The sequence below is a fragment of the Agelaius tricolor genome, unplaced genomic scaffold (assembly GCF_023055355.1).
Source record: "Agelaius tricolor isolate 1412-34295 unplaced genomic scaffold, bAgeTri1.0.p SCAF_13, whole genome shotgun sequence".
Classification (NCBI taxonomy): Eukaryota; Metazoa; Chordata; class Aves; order Passeriformes; family Icteridae; genus Agelaius; species Agelaius tricolor.
In genome coordinates this window covers 16226883-16246767 of record NW_027269273.1, presented here as the reverse complement: position 1 = coordinate 16246767, position 19885 = coordinate 16226883, and the positions used below count along the sequence as shown (strand labels likewise).

Genomic DNA, 19885 nt, shown 5'->3' with positions numbered 1-19885 from the left:
ATAAACCTGGGTATCTGCTGTCACTGGCCACTGCTGCTACTGGCCAGTCATGGGTGGCTTTTAGATTTCAGTAGCAGTTGTCCAGTCCTTCTAGACTGCCTCAAAATAAGAATAATCACATTGTTGTATTATCCCCAGTTGTTTTTATGCCATAGTAATATGGCATTTTTCAGAGTGTGGGTTATGTCATGTTGCTGAAGGGACGAATGTTGTTTAAATAACGGATCTGCAGAAATAATTTTTGTTAGTATTTGGGTGGTCTAACTTAATTTCAACTTGTTCTTTTTTATTTTAATTTGCTTTGATTTAGTTAAAGTAGCTTTTGTACCTCAGCTGGTAAAAAGAAATGTGTTTGTATTTTCTTAGAAATAAAAAGTGGTGATGCTGCCTTTGAAATCATATGTATAGGGAGAACTTTCATACCAGCATCTGGCATTGATCTGGTCTACTTGGTTTCAGATTGCTTTATGGTTACTAATTAATGTCCTCACAGCCAACTAATGTAGCAATGTCTTTCCATCCTGAGGACCTAATTTTGAGTGGTAGTACACTGTGTAGAACAACTAACAATTTACCAACAGAATTAAGATAATAGGACCAAATTCTCTTTTAATGCATACTGGGGTAATCCCACTGATATCAATCACATTCCACTCAAATAAGTATGAGCAGAAAATAGGCTTTTAGGTTAAAAGCATCTGAAATGGATAGGGATTTGATCTGGAAAATTAAAAATAGGGACTAATGAGTTCACCTTTTGTGTAATAACTTGTTAGCTTTTGCATAAAGGAAACAGTTTTATAGTCATTATAGCTGGTATATATAAATATTGAAACTTGTCCTTATCTTACAGTTGATTTATTGACAGATTCTCCTCTTAATGAAGTTTAGATAGATTTTTTTTTTGTTGTTGTTGCTGTTGAGTCATATCTTCTAATGCATTAGCATTTTTTTGTACAGAGGCTGCCTGAAGCTACTTTGGTGCTTCTGTTTTAAGAAGCATTTCTGTATCTTGCATGATGTATTTAAAAAAAAGCAAATTTGAATTTTATGTCAGGTTATCATTTTAACAGCCTTCTAATCTACTGTGTTCCTCAGAAGTGAATAAATAGATAGAATTACAAGTTGTTATTGATGGGAAATCATTTAATGATGTAATTACTATTAATATAGCAGCTAAAAATAATGGTAAGATAAAAAAACTCAAGAAGGAAGCCTTTAAATGATGTTGCAGTTTCTGTCTTTCTGAAAGGGAGGTATGTCAAGATACTTACAGTCCAAAATCCCTTGATTTTAGTTTTCCACAGATGTTAAGTTAAATACAAATTATACTTACGAACTTCCAATAGAATAGATTTTGTGCTGTACAGAAAATGATACAAAATACCAGAGTAATGAAAACTAAGTCTAGATCCAAATTAATGAACACATGTACTGTTAGAGTTTGACATGAAGTACATGCTGTTGTCCATGCTGGATGTTGAGGGCTCACAATTGGCATGCCCCGCAGCCAGTGCAAGCAGGGTATGGGGCTATGGGGCTGTTGCCTTACATGGTGCTGCTGAAAGTTTCCCTGAACAGAAAACAACTGTTTGCTGAATGACATTATTGCTTAGACTGGTCTTTGTCTTCTTCTATAAGGCATACCTAAAAATACTTCTTTAAAAAGTAAATGGACTCAGATGGAGATATTTTATGACAGATTTATTATAAAATTCAATTTACCGAATTTCTTCTATTACCAATGCATCAGCTGAGGATTTCTGTCTCATTCAATAGCATTGACTGTCCTCTATGACATGTACAGGCCCAGAGTATGTCACACCAAATTTTGGCCACAAGATTTTTCAATTTTTTTAAAATTTTTTGTAACAGTTATTGCCTGTGATACTAGTAGAAGCTACTCTAGTCCTAGAGTATGTTTTGGAAAACAGTACCTTCTGCAAATATTTCTGATTCTGCCTTTTGGGGAAGGAATGGTTTGGTTTAGTTTGTTTTTTCTTGTGTGGCGGCCCTTCCAACTCTTGCCTTTTGAATTTAGTTGTGAATCCACATTTCACCCTTATAGTACAATCTTCATCAATAGCATGCATTCCAAAATACAGATAACCCCCTTGGTCCCTGCAAATAATTCAAAATCTGTGAATTTGAGGGATAGAAACAAGCACATTTTCGGAGCTGCTGTTTTTGCCTATAGTTAAAGGATCAGTTGCCTGTAGTATTTTAAGACATCCTTGTAAAACTGGACTAATTGAGATCCCAAGTGGGCCAGGGCTTTCCAGATTCTCAGAAGAAATCGGAAAAGGAAGGTGTTAACTTCAAAATAGACCTGACTCAAAGAATATTAACTGGATCAGGAATATACAGTTGCTAGCAAAGCATCTTCTCAGTGTTTGGTGTATGTTTGTCTCCTTTCTTGTTGATTTTAATTTTATATGTGAATAAAATATTTCCTGTAATATCAAAGATAAGGTGAAGTTCATCAGGTGTGACCCTGTGGGTTTTTTTTTTAAGCCAATGGCCAAGAAGTTGACACTCTTTTTTCAAATCAAAACCAGCATTTTAGTAAATGTAAGCTTTCCATTGCCTTCCATTCCTGCCAGATTGGGTCTTGGAGTTCAGTGTTGAGGTGGAGATGATCGTGGGAGTAAAGTGTCAAGTGCCTTAGCAGGGATTGAATTCAGGAAAAAAACAAATTTAAGAGCAATTTGCAGTTCTTTTTCAGAAGTACACAGGAGTTGGCAACTAAATTATCTGTTCTGTGAAAATTATTTCAACTTACTGGAGTGTTTGAGCTATGTGCCAAGAAATCCAGGTAGTGTCAAGCGCTGCTTTCAACTGCAAATAATTATATGTGACTTCTGTAATACATTTAGTTAAAATAATTTTTTTAAAAAATTAGATTTGTTACAATGAAATCTAAAAATTACCATGAGGGAAGAAATACGTCTGTTTAAAAGAAATCTATTTTGCTATTTTTTAATGTACCTTGGGAATCAGAATGGGATGTCTTTTAGTTTGCGGCAAATAGAAATTCTCCTAAATTAAATTGGTAAAAGCATTGGTTGTACCTCCACAGCAAATCTAAAGACATTATGGACAAAACTTGCAAAAAGAGATTCTTGTGATTGGAACAGATAAAATACAGTATTTGTATGCTTAAGAAATAGTAAAAATAAGTTTTCTGCCATTCAGTTATTGGTGACTAGAATAAAGCTCCATCTATTTATGTGAATGGCTAACATTAACTGCAGTGGAGGAGTCACATGCCATGTCTCCCCTACGTGAATGCAGAAGCATCTGACAGAAGGGCTTGAAGAAGTTCTCTGCATTGGGCTGCAAAATTTCCATGTTGTTTCTCCTGGAGACATCTGTGCAGAATTCCCAATGTTACAGGAGCAGAGACAATAAGAAAGGAGCTGTGCAGTTTATATCCTGTCTTCATTTTGTATCTGACTGGTACCAGAATAAAAAGCTGTTAGAAATGTGAAAATGCATTCTTTATCCAAAGTTTCTTGTTCTTTCCTGAACTATTAAAGACACCTCTGTTTGTACACATTGCAGTGAACTTAATGGATTTGCTTCGATAACCAAACAATCTAATTTTGAGGGAGTACTTCCCATTGGGAATACTATGGCAGTTTTAATATTTTTGAGAGTGTGTATGAGTTCTCCAAAGCATTGTTCACGTGCACACTGTGGACCAGTATTCCCCTGGAATCTCAGCTTGGGCTGTTCCAGTCACAGGTTTGGTGGACACAGAACATTTCCAACTAAATGTGGTTGGAAGTCACACATGAGGAATCCAAAGGCTTTTCTGGGATTTGCCAGTCTTGAGGCAGTAATTTTTCAGTTGATTGACATTTTTCTTTCTTAGAAGAGGGATCATTCCTTAAGAATATTGAACTTTGGAGGGGGAGCATTTCCATGTGGAACTGTGGATGAAGTATATGGTACAACAATTAGGAGAGGCCAATCCTGAAATTCTAATTCCTAAAAGGATCGACTCAAAGCCTAATATCTCCTTTCCAATGTTTTGAGTTGGTCTTTAAGAGGGCTCATAGTCCAGTAAGAGAAAGCTTTGAAGTTAGAGGGAAGACACCCTATGTTAATCTTTTTTAAAAAATTTCTTTTCTCCTATTCTCTTTTGGAGAAGCTTGTTTATTAACTCTGGAAGAAATAAACTCCATATCAGCTTAGATGGAATGCTCCACCACAATGCTGTAAGCCTTACTGGATATATATGATAAAGTTGAGGCTGAATTTGTACTCTTCGCTAGTGGGTATGATGGTTTTCTGTTTCTTTGGAAAGATATTGCAATTCAGTAGTGCTAATCCCATCAGTTCTCAATTTGTTTTGAGCTCCTGAAACCTTCCCTGTTTTGAACTTTTAATAAAAAACCCAGTTAAAATCTGGCTAATTACTTAATTTCTACACTGATGCTGTTAGTGCTAGATGGTGTAATTGGTTGCTTTCCTGACTGGATTGTCTGTCTTTGTGGCATGGGGTGACAGGCTCTTAGATAGGCTCATGTTTGCAACCTAATAAGATGCTCTGTTACCTACAAGCTGTATCCTGGCATTTACGTGAAACCTGTCAGTTTCTAGTGAACTATCCTGGTTTTGTTTTATTTGGCTTTGGTTTTGTTTGTTTGGTTGGATTTTTGTTTGGTTGTTGTTGTTACATCTAGGTTATGTCCCATTCCTTCAGAATAGATTTCCTGAAGAGATGCCATCGTGCTAAAAGTCAACAAACTCCTGAGGCATCTTCAGTGACATCTCAGGGATGTCTCTGTTCAAGAATTTTATACATTTTTCCCTTATGGAGATTATCTACCACTTTCCTTCCTAGCCCAGGCCTCCATTGTGCCTTTGGTGCAACATCTGGGGACGATGCATCCTTATAGTAAAGAGTTTTAGAATTGGTGTCTTCCTACAACTGCCAGGTAAACTTCTATGGTTCAAATACTACTTGGAGTCAGTCACTGTGGGAACAAGATGTGGAAATCAAATATTCACGGAATAAAAGAGAAGGTTGTTTAGTAGTAAAGGCAAATTCTTTGAAATGTACTTTGTGTAGGCAGGTTTGCAAGTAGCCCTCCTTCATTCTTTGTCCAAAAAGATTGGGATTTAGAAATGGAAGGGTGAAGTACATTTTACATTATCCAGTACTTGTTGCTGTGGCAACATAGATGCATAATTTTAAAGGCAAGCATTTTTTAGCCTTTGGGGTAGATAGCATTTAGTGTCTTTTTCCTACTTCAGATTGAGAAATAGGATTTATGTTTCGTCCAATTTTTATAGCTAGCATGCATTTTCGTGAAATACGATGTATGTTATGTTTGTAAAATGTATAATAGTTTATAAATTAGTAAAAAGGGTGTTTTCCAATTGCTCTGGCATGCCTTAAAAATGAAAGGTTTGCTATTACAACAAAAATTATAATCTGTATTACGAGAGCTTTGGTAAATAGTTTAATGCACTGGGAATTCTTGACAACAAATAGATGAAGACCTGCCACTTTAAAAACTCCCTTGCCTTTACTGCTTTCTAACTCCAGTAGTCAAAAGCTTTTAAGCTTTAAGTGCTCTGTCATATTTGTGGGCTTTTATAGCAAAGAGTAGAGCAGACAGCAGCGATGATGGAAAACTATGGTAGGTAGACTTAAAATACTATAAAGCATAGAGACAATTGTATGTAATGCCTGGAATTGAAACCTTTTTGAATGAAATGATCAGCCATATGTGCCACCCTTATGGACCCTGTAAGAAGAAGAAAAGAAATGTACCCTATTGCTAACTGTGCATGAAATTGCAGTGTTAGAAGATATTGACCAGATGTTTCAATCTCAACAAATAGCTTGTTATGTGACTGAGTGAAAATCTCTCTGCTGCTTTGATCACATACACCTTAAAGGAAGAAGTAATTTAATAGAGGTTGTCCAAGTTCATCATTGTCAATAAACTTTGACTTGACCTTTGCCATCTGTTTTTGACACTGTTGCTGATAGAAGCTGATAGGCAGCTGTTTACAGTTTGTGCTATGTGAATTCTGTGCTGCCAGACAATGAAAGAAGTCTCACCACTTGTGGATTTTATGCTGTCCTTTTATGAGTGTAGTTGTATTCATTGAGACTGCACATCATTTAGCAGGGGAGTGTGGCTGACATATGCATGGGTTTTGAAAAGGAAGTTTTGTTTTTCTGTTACAGATATGCAAAATCATACATGAAATATCCTAAAAATGTCACTTTTCACCAGCATCAGCTTCACTTCTGCAGTAGTATCTAAATACATATACAGTGTTTTATGCTGGAGAATTTAAGGTATTTTTAAATTGCTTATCAACTTTTAAAATTTATTTGAAGTGCTAATTCTTTACGAGTAGAGTAGGCTGAGGGATTGTTAACAGTACCTTACAGTTGCCCAGTGAGCCTTTCTTACTATACCTGGGTGTGATCCATTTTCATGGTTTTTATATCCTTCTATTCACATCTGAATACCTCTGCTTCTGACCAGAGAGGAACAACACTCTATGTTGTACTTTATTTGCCACTTTTCATTATTTCACACCCAGTCCTCAAGAAGGATGTTGGTATATTTTGATTTCTTTTACTAATAAAGATGCTCTTAATCCTTAATTCATGCACAGCTTTGCAATATTGGTGATTTTTTAAATAAATAATTGTATACACTGAAACAGCTGCAGAAGAGTCCAGAAGTAAATCTGGAATTCTTTCTGTTGTGATACCCTTCAAGTAGCTGTCATCTGTGACAGTGATGAAGAACTGGTGTGACCAGCCATGTTCTGTAGGTCTGTCATCTTTTACCTGGTTTTGGGAAGGGAATGCACAGAGTTTGAGGATGGGGGTGACACATCAGATCAGGCAGTGGGGCCGTGGTTGGTGACTCTGCCCTTTAAATGGGAATAGGACACAAGGCCAGCTATGTCTCAGTTGTGTGCCTTGTAAGGCCTTGCAGGAGACATTCTGCCTGTGGCCTCAGATAACATAAATTAACCTGCAGAAGAGAGGCTGCAGCACTTGAGGTGTTTGAACTGTAACATTATAAATACAGCATAAGAGTGTGATGGAGTAGGGTATATTGGACTTAAGTGTTACTTAAAGGGAGCAGTAAAAAAAGCAGCTTGCTTTTGGTCACATTGAAACTTTGGGATATGGCTACTACGTGTTTAATTACACAAAATATCTTTGTACAGCAAGAAGCTTACAAGCTAGACTAAAAATAAAACAGTGAGCAAGCACATGAAGAGCAATGATGAATAGGAAATGGAATACAAAAGAATAGCACCACTGAAAATAGTTATTTGGATTATTGAATTTTTTTTAGAGGTTGTTTGTTAAATTTGTTTATAAATGTGGAAGTGAATGAAGTTCTGCTCCTGAATGATTAATATTTTGATAGGCATCTTAATTTGAAAAGCTGTAGCAAAAGGCTCTTGTGGCACCATGTTAAAACTAATAGATGTTCCTGTGCAGGGATTTGTATCGGACATGTTGAGCCAAACGCTGAAAAGATTTAGATATTGGTCTCACTGCAAGGCTTTAAATAGTCATTTCCTTAAAAAAATGTTATCACTTTTATCTAATTTGACTGGAAGTTGCTTGAGGGTGTTGTCATGCATTTTAACAATATCACTTCCTCATGCAAGATTTGGCAGCTTCAGCTAATGGTGGAAGAATTACTGTACAGGACATGGGGCTCCTTTTCACAAGCCTGCTTTTATAAAGATAAGCTTATTTTTTCCTTTTCCCATTTTTTTTCTTAAATGGCCACTATGTGATAATAGCTGTTGCCATGTTTAAAAATCCATCAACAAAAATAAGAGAAAGGAAGAAAGTTGCAAAGGTATTGGAAGAAACTGTAGTAACTCATCTGTCTCCCAGGGTCTTGCTGGTGTTGTCTCATAACAGTGATTCTGGAGTTAGGTGTACTGGGTCTGCTTGGGATGAAGTTAATTTTTCATAGCAGCCCATATGGTTCTGTGGTTTAGGTTGGTCACCAAAACAATGTTATTTAACACAGCAATGTTTTAGCTATTGTTGAACAGTGCTTGCACAGCATCAAGGCCTTCTGTTTTTTTCACTCTGCTGCCCCCAGCAAGTAGACTGTGTAGAGGGAAAGAAGTTTTGAAGGGACACAGTCAGGACAGCTGACCAAGGAGATAATCCAGGCTACATAGAAAATGGCCAGCAATAAAACTGGAAGGGAGGGGGTGTTTTTCCAAGTGGCCATGGGCTCAGACAGTGCCTGGGCATCAATCTGCTGATGGAAGGTAGTGACTGAATGTCTTTGCATCGTTTCTTCTTGAGCCTTGTGGGTTTTTTTCCCACTGTTGCACTTCTCATTCTCTCCTTTATCCCTCCAAGAGGGAGGATTGAGAGAGTTGCTGCGTGGAGGCTTAACTGCTGGCTGGGGTTACCCCACCATACTAGGGATTTTAAATGAATGTGAAATTAAATGTGCAGTGGTAACAGACTATTGCATTCTTTTTGAGCCCTAGGTGAATCATATCATACACAACAAATAAGTGAGCTCACTTGGAACAGTGACACTTTCTTTTTTTAGTATTGTTTGCATATTATCAGGCTTCTGAGTTTTTAAGATACATTATTTGATTTTTGATCCCATGTGTTCTCATTTTATATAGCCATCTAAGATGAGTTGTGATTTAATTTCCTTTAACATCTAAAATATTCCTAAAAGTATTTCAAAGAGGTTTTGATGGACAGGTATTGAATGGACTGTCTATATATTGGTGGTTGGACATCACAGGGACACAGTTGGTACACAACAGACAGGTAAAACTTTTTGAAAAATATATGGACTCATTCTAAAATGTAGAATATAAAAATAAGTGATACTCCATTCCTGTTTTGATTTACACTTCATTAGTAGTTGCTCACATTGTTTAGTTTAGATTTTAGCAGGCATGTTAAATCTTAGCTAATTTTAGTCCTTGGAGTCCTCTCTTCTGTGAACTGCAATTTAAAATAAGATCAGATTTGACAGGTCATGCAGAGAAGAGTCCAACTTCAAATATCGTACTTCAGATGCACTTCAGATGTCTGTATTCAGTGTTAATGAGTTTTGAAGATCCTTCACTGTGAAGGGGCATAATGCTTCCTGTTGTGTTGTCAGTTCCTAGGCATTTGGGATTCAAGTCCACAGCTGAAAACTCCGATGTGCAGAGAAGGTATGTCAGTCTAAGCAAAGCTTTGGATGCTTTGGCGTTGTTAGTTTAAGATGACTGACAGATGTGGAAATGCACTACTAGCTGCCACTTAAAAAATTAATTCAGGAGCTCAGGCAGAGAACAATGTGGTTGTGAGTGTCTTCATCATCCTTCTTGTTCCAGTTATCAGTGTTGTCCAGTTAATGGTGGCACTTAAAGCAAAGCAGAGAGTTGGAGTAAAATGAAATAATTTCTGAAGGATCTTTGTTATAGACAGAAGGCTATAAAGCTGCTCTAGGATCTGTAGGATGTTTCTTTTTTAAGTCTTATGGTAATGTGTACTGAGACCCAGCAGAAGAAAACTCTCCTTTAGCAAGGAAAGTGTCTTTGCCACTGAAGACAGTGAGGTAAATTAGTGGGGTCCTCCAATACAATGAACTTTGCAAGAACAGCAAAGAAAAGTTTCAAATGCAGATCAAGTGTTGTGGTAGGGCATGCTGGATTCTGCTCCTGTGGCAGAAGCAGGGTATTCTCAAGATAAATAGCATAAGCCTGGGAAATTCCAAGTTAAGAACTTTCCCTTTCTCTAATTGTATAAGGCCACTGATTTTCTTTCACATAATATGAAGGGGCCTTTTCTTTTTTTTGGGGGGAGGGGGGGGGGTTTGTGGAGGGATATTGCTTTTCAAAAGGCAGCACTGAGTACCCAATCAAAGTCAAGTCACTTCTAGTGTTAGAAGTGCTTCTAGGAGTGCTTCTATAACTCAGAAGAAAGGAGAAAGGTTGTTTCCAAAAGCCATTTTCTAATCAGACAAAAGTGGGAAATAGGTGTACGACATCTTCGAGTCTGAGGAAGTGAAAGAGTATGACATAGTTCACTCCAGGCAGTCTCACAAAGTCACAACTTTTCAGAAGCTTTTCTTGTTACCAAGTTTTCTTGGCATCTCAACATCTTGCAAGAAAAGATGGTGCTGTTCTCTGCAATTACCACCCACTCCCTGGAACACAAAGGTTCTTACACTTCTCTGATAGCTAAAGCTTGCCAGAGAGTTCATCTTCTTCAACTCTGATCATCAAAAATCACATGAACAGATAGTCCTGCTACTGTGAACCCAAGTTAACCTCATGAAAATAAGGAGAGAAGTATTTTGTTACCCTCATGTGTCTTGGAGCAGCCAGGGTGCTGGCTTCTTTTGCAAGTACTGGCCTCAGTGTTTGATTGTAAGAAATAATGTGTCTGTAGGAATATTAGATCAACCTAATATTAGACTATGCTTATTTTTAAATCAGCTGAATTTTAAGACAGGTTTGTGCTAAAGGCAAGGCATAAATATAACTTTAATTTCAATTTTTTTTTTCTTTGCATTCATCAGAGTGCATGCAACAAAAATGTGAGGAAAATGCCATCTCTTTAACTCAAGAGAAGTCTGAAAGGTGTTCTATTTCCTGTGCTCCTTTCTCTGTCACAGATGTTTATGCTAACTGAAAAGGTCAGGACCTGTCCTTGTGTGTACCTGATGTCCAAGGTGTATTGACAGAAGAAAACTTCAGAGCAGAGAAACACATTAGATTTCATAAACCACTCCTTGAGTTTTCTTTGTGATACCCCAGTCCTGAGGCTGTCGTGTTCTTTCATGAAAAGTTCCTACTTTTGACACTTCTGTCTTTGGTCCATTAGCAGCCTCAAATTCCCTTGGGTGCTGGTGAGAATTCATGGTGTGGCCAGGTGCCAACCTCTCCTGACCAGACTGTCAATACAGTTTGTTAGTAGCTGCCTCTGCCTAGCCAAGCCCTGGATAATTAACTCATTATGCTGATTCCCGCTGAGCTGGGTCGCTTTCTGTTTCTGTTGAGAGTCTTTTTCATTCAATTAAATCTTCTATTTCACATAAATCTATAAAACTAATTTTCAGTCTCTATAACCATATACATGGCATTAATGTGTCCAGTTTATTATTGGCCTGCATATGATACTGGCTGTAAGGCTGCCTGGCTGCTTCACAATGATAAACATCTCCTGATGACTGACTCCCATTCCCATTTAGAATGTTTTAGCTGGAGTCACTAATAACAGTGTGTGAAATAGCCCAGAGAAACCTGTTTTTTCATATCAGGTTATTGAAACTTAAAATCAAGTTCTGGGTCAAATTAAAAACCTCTGGTTTTTTTTTTCACATGTATGCAAAAGATGCCTGCTGTGCCTCATTCCACAAGGTGCAACTTCAGTGGTGTACCACAGAGATGCTTCTATCGTTCAGTTTCATCAAGTCTGGAATGTGATGTCAGCTTTTACTGTTACTAATATGTAGCCTTTTAGCTGAGGAGAGGAGGATCAGCTTGGGCGAGTTCTGCAGCTGACAGCACCTCACCAGCATTATTGTGGGAATAAGAGCAGATCATTCAAAGGACTGTTGGTAACTGGAGATCTGTGATGAGAGGGTCTGTGCAGAAACACTGCTCAACTGCTTTCCCATCTTCCTCAGTGTTGCTTAACTCATATACTCAAATGAAAATAATACCTATACAGTGGGAGTATCCTGTATAATAACTGTATTTTAAATAATCATGAATATGAGTAGAACTGCTGATGGAAGAAGTAGTCTGCACCACATACAGAGATTCATCTCAGGAAAGTCTGGATTGTGACTTTTAATTCTCATATATAACTTGACTTAAATTTAAAATCAGGATTGTGACAGCTTATATATGGCATGTATCACATCTGGATTCAAACTGAGCTGGTGCCTATAGCCAAAACTTGAATGGGAATTCTTTTTTCAGAGATCTATGTGAAATATTAGTTACTACTGCTATAAATGTTGTCAGACTTTTTGTATAAAGTAACATCATATGATAAAATGTTTTAAGCCTAAAGTGCAGTTTGAAGTCTTATATTTTTGAAGATATTTTTGGGTTTGATTCTTTGATAAATGTTGTTCATAGTGATCTCTATTAATTCTTGTTATTTGTGACAGTAAAGCATGCTTGCATGGGGCACAAACCTTTAGGTACTTCTGTTCTTACCCGTGTGGAAATTTGTTCCATATTTGCTTACAGATGGTCACAGCACATTTCATCTTTTTAAATTATCTGTTCCACTTTATCATACCTCCAAATACAAAGGTATATTGTTCCTGAGACATCCTAAATGAACACCGTGCAAATGCAAATTATGCATGTGCAAAGGTGTGTCAAATACAAGGATATAATTGATATCATTGTATGAAATGTATTAACTCTCTTATTAGGGGTTTTCTTAATTTATGTTAGAATGGTATGGAATGGATAAGCAGAGCATATGCATTTCATGAATGAGAGATTTAATGCTGCCACCATTGGATGATAAAATCTTTTTTTTCCTTAAACTTTATTCAAAATTGCTGTAACAAAGAGACCTGGCAACTTTTGTCCACCATTCTCTTATTAATAAAGACTTCACATGACCAAAGGTTTATTTTTTTTCCTCTCTTGCTCTTCCCTCTGGAGCTGGTAGTAATAAAGATGTGACTAAGTATGTATTTGCAACTTAGTTACTTGACCTTTCTACAACCCACAGCTACCACTAATGCTGCTTTGTAATGGAGACATTATCATTTATTTAAATCTTGATTAGGAAACAATTATAAGTAGGGTTTTAGTATAGCAGAAAATTGCTGTAGCCTTTAATTCATACTATAGATTGAGTGGATAAGCTTGCTGACTGTAATTAGAATGAATTATAATGACTTCAGTTGGCTGACTCACCACCAGCAGAGTAGGGCCTATGATTGTTTCTTCACATTTATTTTTTTGATTCACTCTTGATTTCACGTTGCTGATAAATGCTGGTTTTCAACTTAGCACAAAATGGAGTTATGTTTACAGCTGAATGATACATTTTTTATTAATAAAAGGAAAACTTTATGAAATAACCTGGCACCTTAGCAATGTTGTGCATCTACTCTCTTTCTTTACAATTCAAGTGACAGAGCTGCTCTTAGTAAAGTTGGAGATTAGATACTTTCATGTGTGGTTTAACAGTGTAAAGAGGGAGCATTTCCTTTTTGCATGCAATTAAATATTAGTCAAAATGATTTTTTCTGTACCACTTAGCTTTTATGTATATTATGAATGTTGCATAATGTTGCTTATGTTTCTCAAATGTCTTTTCTTACATGCTATCCCTTTTTATTTATTTTGTATGTTTGGAGGGGTTTTGTGGACTATTTTTTTCCTTTTTTCTTTTGTATTTTCTACAGTTTTTCTTTGAAGATACTGTATGTTGCTTGATTTAGAGTAAGTTTAGAGGCAACTCCTTTGAGCAAGGAAACTTCTTTTTGTATACCTTGTAAAAACATACTAATGTATTTTATTTATCATGAGCTATGTTTATTTAGGTTTTACATTAGGTGTTACAGGCTCAGTGGGATCATTAAGGGTAAATTTTGTTTTCTTTTCTGCCCTTTTCTCCTTTGATTTACAAGATGTTTCTTACTTCAGGCATACAAGTGTTCTTTAAGTCAAAATGTAGGCATAGAGTTAAATATGGTGAGTGGAGAGAAAAAATGGAAAAAATAATATACCAGATATGTTAACTTTGTTTTGTGGTTTGTTTTTTTTCTTCTGCCAATTTGCAGTGGATGATTCAGAAACCTCACAAAGCTGCAACTTTCTTCGGATGCATTGGCAAAGATAAATTTGGAGAGATCTTGAAGAAGAAGGCTGAGGAAGCTCATGTGGATGCCCATTATTATGAGCAGAGTGAAGAGCCAACAGGAACCTGTGCTGCCTGCATCACTAGTGATAACAGGTCAGGGGCTTTTGATATCTTCTGAAGGTACAAATGCAGTTGGCCTAGTGAATGTAGCCTAATTTGCTTGGAGTATCCAGCCTTGAAAAATTGTGATTTGAATGATAAAGTATTAGCACTGGTTTGAGACACAGGACTGCCTAGGCCGTAGTTTGGGGCTGGGCAGTATTAATATACTTTGAGAGAACAGCAGTTGTATTGTGGCCAGAAAGTGTGAGATAATAACAGACTACTTCTTCCTGAACTTGATAGCTTCCACTTGCTCTGGAGAAAGGAAATATGTGCAAGACAGCAGTTGGTTAACACTATGTTTGTGCAGCCTATGTGGAAGCTGATTGGTATATAAGGTTTATAATTGATTTGCAAATCAGGAATATGCCTCAGGTGATACTGAGTTTAGCTATATGCTAATAGCTGCTGGATATAACCAGATTGAAAGGGTTAATTTGATTTTATACAAGAAAAAAACTTTTTGTTTTGCTATTGCACTTTTTGAGAAATTCTTCTAGTACCTATAATTCTGTTTGTCTATGTTTTACGAATTTTTTCTGAATTTCTTTCATGTTTTTATTTGTTACTTTTTTGCTCTTAATTTTTCTTGAGCATGGCCCTTTGCTTTATTCTTTCACCCTCTACTCAGAACTCTTGAACTTGTATTCTACTTCTTTGCTGATTACCTTCTGACAATTTGTTTAGAGATTTCAAAGCAGCCAATCAGTTTAGCCTTAATTTTGAGACATTACTGGCACACATCAGCCCTCCCTGACTTCTGACAATATTTAAATTTTCTGATACTACATACCGAATCAATAATGAAAATTGCATCAGTTACCCTAAAGAATATTTTCTTTTTGGCTCAGAATAAGATAAAAACATCTGTCATTATCCTTTTTGGTTTCTCTCTGTGTTTTTCAATGCCATTGGTCCTGAGGACCTACTCCTTGCTTTTCAAAGCAGTATCAGGAGTTAGTAGAATTTATTAAGGTGAGATAGCAGTTCCCTAATTAAAGTTCACACCATAATTCCAGAGAAGTTGGTGAATGTTCTGGGTAGAGTTAGAAAAGGTGGTAGACAGCAACATGAACTGAAATGAGAGTCTGAGGAGGAAGTGTTTTCTATATAATGTGTAGAACTCTAGAACAGTTTGAATTAGAGCAGGCATCTGAGACAAACCCCTGCAGAAGGCAGGAGCAGCTTCAAAGGTAGATCAGGTTTTTCATGGCCATGTCCAGCTGGGTTTTGAATATCACAAAGGATAGAGGTTGCACAAGCTCTCTGGGCAAACTGTTCAAATGTTTGATTGCTCTTCATGGGAGAAATTATTTTGATGGTACCCAGTTGCAGTATTCCTTCTTTCAGCTTGTGTCTGTTCTTTCTTGTGTTCAAGAATAGTGTGGCTCCATCTCCTCTGTAAACTTTGATTAGATATTTGAAGTAAGCAGGAAGGTCTCCCCTTAGGTACCTGTTCTTAAGGTTCACCCAAAACTCTTCTGCATTTAAGTATGCTAGCCTCCTAATAATATTGATGGCCCACTGCTGGACTCACTGCTCTCTGTTAGTGTCTTATAATGGACAAGTCAAAGCTGGACACAGATCTCCAGATAAGGTGTGGAGACAGAGGTTCTCCTCCATTCTGGATCTATAACTTCCTTTGTCTTCCTGTCTCCATATTTGCTCATATACACCTGATTGTGATTTTCCTTCTCTGTGTCATGCACTGCTGACTCATGTTCCAAGCCTGGTTCACCAGCATCTCCAGGTCCTTCTCTGAAAAATTGTGTAGTACCCTGTCAACATTCAGGCTGTATTGTTGTGTGTAATGGTGTGACTTTGCATTTACCTTCAAGTTTTCTGCCAGCCCAATTCTTCAGGCTGTTGCAGATGCACTGAATGACAGACAGCCCTGTCCTCCAGCTTATCAACCTGTCCCTCCCAATTTAATGTTGTACATAATGTCTTACTCTCTGGAATGAATGCACGTAGTCTGTGGAGGAAGGAAGTTCATTCATCTTTGTCTGGAGTTCTGACACTAATTATGTCTACAGACTTCCCCCTTCATCTCCAAGATCCATATTCACTTTTTCAAAGAGAAGAAAAGCAATAGAAAAGAAAAGCAAGTTTTTGTTCTGTGATTCTCTCTGCCTTCAGTCATAGAGTGCATGTGTATACATGCTGCAGCAATCACCATTTTCTAGATAACATGATGGGAAACTGAAGTCAAGACTGTCAATAGGCACACAGTATGAATTTTCAAAAAAAACCACGTGCATCTCAATGGAATTTAAAAGTTTAGGTAAATTTGTTCATAAGAAGGTCTGCAAATACTTCTTTGACTTAATAAGCAGTATTTTTGGTTTGCTAGAATAAACCACTCTTTTTTCTTAATATCAAATATTTGCTCACATTCTAGACAGTGGCTTCATCTCAGTTGATGCTTGAGAGAGGCAGGGAGTTCATGCTCCTTGGGAGAAGAAAAACTAGCTAATGGTTGCTGCTGAAGGCTTTATTGTGCAATAGTCCATCCTGTGAGAGCAAGTTTATTCTCAATCTTTAATTACCCTCTGATTGTTTTTTTGTTTTTAGCATTTTCTGTATTGGTAAGAATCACTTCAACTTTGTCCCATTTGGTAACACTATTTATTGATCAATCTCTTATCTTAGCTCAGTTAGCTCAGTGCTGACTTCTTTCTTCAGCTCTGTCTCTTCTGGAGCACCTAACTTAGTAGCACTCCTGGTTTTCCTAGGAAGTGGCTGTATCTATTTATGTTCCAGATGCCCTGATATAAATGTTTTTTGCTTCTGCTAACTCTGTCGAGCTTTTAGTAGGAAAGGGTTCTGATCTGATGTATGATTACCATCCTGAATTCTCTAGTTGAGTAATACTAATATGCTTTGTTTTCTCAGAGCTTTTCAAGAAAATCCTAGCACATGATTAAACTCAGAAGTAATACCTACACTCTGTCATAGTCTATGACTTTGATTTGTGCCTTCTGCTTAGAAATAACCACATGCACAGTGCTCCATTAAGCTGTTTCAATTGTAGCACTCTGGCTGTCTCCAATTACTGTATTTCATTGAAAAATATCTACCTAGTCTGTGCTCCACATGTTGAACTGAGTGCTGTCAGACTTACAGTTTTAATTTGGAAAAGTTCACTGCTTTGTCATCAGTGTAGCAATCTTTTATTACCCATATGTGCAGAGCATCTCTATGGTTGGATGTAGCCACACAGAGCTAGGTTTACAGTTTCAGGGGCATGTGGTAAGTGAAAGGAAACATATAGAAAGTCTTTGCTCAGTTTTCTGGAACGGAATTGCTTTTCACTTAGCAACATATGTAGACAGACAAGATTTCTTTTTTTTTTTTCCAAACTACGTCCTTGATGGATATTAGGGTTTGCCAAAACTGAAAGATTTAATTTGCTTTAAAGTTTGATTTACAGAAAATTACCACAGTTATGCACATGTCTTTCTTGGATTCACTTAGTTCTCCACTGGATTTCTTGTCATTGAAATAGTAATACTCATGAAGAATGAAACTTCTTGCCCTGTTACTTATAATGCTGCAGAGGCTTGGTGTATTCGTTCATAAATTTTTCTCACTTTTTTCTTTTTTCTCTATTCCAAATATACATTAGTCTTCATTGCATTTAGATTTTAGAATTAAAGAGATAAGCCCCAAATCTGCTCATGGGATGAAATGACACAACAGTAATTTTGATATATTCAGATAAAGTTGGTCTAACTTTGTTGTCGTTTTGTATATGTGATCTGTTTAACTGACAAGGATTGTCAGTGATGATTGTTTCAGGAAGTTTACTAGGAAATAAAAGTTTTCTTTTGGTCTTTTGTTTGTTTTTCATTAAATAAAGAATGTCTCACTTATTTACCTCCTTACACCTGGACATGGTAATGGGCCTGGAGGCAGAAGCATACCTTGATGAGAGCAAATGAGCACTTTGCTCCCACCTGGAGCTGTCTCTGGATTGTAGTAGCGCTTGTACAGAAGAGGATGATGTATAAAGCATCAGTTGCATGCACCTTGAGAAGTTAAAATTAAAGTTTTCAATAGCCTAATGTTGTATCTGTAATTACACATTAATTATTTGGCTAATGCGCTTAAATATCACAAAATAGTGATAGGTTAATGTTAAAAGAGCATATATTGACTATTAAATTTTGAAAATTATATTTAAAGCTCTGTATGCTAGCATAGAAATAATCCATTTCCCAATGCCCTTTCTCTAAAATATTGCATGTTATTAAACATTCTCGTAATACAACTGCATAGAATAATCTGGCCATGGTAGCCAGAGTGGAGAGGTAGAGGTCTTATTATGACCTCTTTTTAGGAGTATGTGTGTAAGTTTTATGTGTTTCATAAGGCTGAATGCAGTGGGTGAAGAAGATGATTTAAAATAGAATGAATCTTGCATGTAACAGTGGCAATGTGATACAAGTATTTTTGTTCTTGGTAATGGAAGTTGTGTCCCACAGCTTGTGTTGTAACTTGTTAGGCAAGAAGGAAGTACAAATGAGTTTTTGGTAGTGTTCCAGTAATCCACAGCTAAGCCAAAGTTTTTTTTTAACAGTTCATCATCTAAAAGTAGGAACCTGACCCTTTTTTATTTGCTAAAGGAAAATGTGAACCTAATGGGGGGAAAAAACCCCAAAACAAGCCCTTTTTAAATAATATAACTATTCATTGGAAAATTGAAATGGCAAGACTTACATATACATCAACCTTTTGCTTCTAGTGAGGGAAACTAGTTTTCAGAAGATAAACTGGAGTAACTACTTTTCGTTAGGTGCTAGAGGAGTTTTAATGAAAATGTGCAGATGCTAAAGCATATGGAAGGAGTTGATCACAGAATGAAACTAAGGTTGATTCAAAGCCAACAAAGGTGCCTTCAGAAGAATATAATAGTGATAGGTTACCTAAACTATGTAGTTGGATTCAAGATACATTATTTAATATAAGTTTTAAAGTATATTTAATCTAGTATTTAAATATATACTTAAATTCTCATGAAATGGTCAAAGTATATGTGGCTTTTGGTGCTCCTTGTTAATTGGTTTTATGTTCTGTAGGATCTTTGTGAAATTGTGTTCATTGTGAGAAATTGGCAGTACTGTTGTTTACAGAGGGTCTAATAATTGTTCTTTAATCACTTTCAGGTCTCTTGTAGCTAACCTTGCTGCTGCTAACTGCTATAAGAAGGAAAAGCATCTTGATTTGGAGAAGAACTGGAAGTTGGTGGAAAAGGCCAAAGTTTATTACATAGCAGTAAGTTCAGCCCCTTTCAAAATGCTAAATTTTGTTTTAGAGTATCCTGAAGTTTAAGCAGTGAGTATGTCTGTTGTATGTGGTTTTGAATGATTTTATAGGAAGACAGGAAAGGAAAATGACTGCTTCAATTTCAGTATTTGATTTCTTCAAAATCAGATGTATGAATGCAGAAGAATGTTTTAGTTGTATGTTCACTTAAATTGATGGGAAAAATCATAAGAACTAAACATATTTTCAGGGCTTTTGTAGTAATGCATCAAATTTACATTTCACATTTTCTAGTAAATCGTTGTGAAGGATGCACAAATTATGTAGAAAAACACTATTAGCATAATTATTCACTGCAAACAGTTTGAGCTTATTTGTGTGAACAATCTTAATTGCTATTTATTCCATAGTAATTACTGTGGCACCTTATAACTCAATATTTCAGAAACAATGATTTTGACAAATCTCTTAAATGTGGGTGGTGGGGCAAACTGATTTTAATGATTTAATCTTGCTTTTAGAATAAAGGGGGGTTTGAGGATGGGGCATTAGTAGATTCACAATTAGTATTCTTTTTTTTCCATCCAGAATGAATCAAGCCAGATAAATATATTTGTGTAGATT

At 36.6% G+C, this 19885-nt stretch overlaps 1 protein-coding gene across 2 annotated transcripts in view; it reads left to right on the top strand.

Moving 5' to 3' along the window:
• ADK (adenosine kinase) overlaps nucleotides 1-19885 on the top strand; it is a 269519-nt gene that overhangs the window by 108711 nt on the left and 140923 nt on the right. For both annotated transcript variants that reach the window (XM_071438863.1, XM_071438865.1), the window contains exons 5-6: nucleotides 13812-13984; nucleotides 19162-19270. In XM_071438863.1, coding sequence (XP_071294964.1) covers nucleotides 13812-13984; nucleotides 19162-19270 — 282 coding nt within the window. The remainder of the gene's footprint in view (nucleotides 1-13811; nucleotides 13985-19161; nucleotides 19271-19885) is intronic.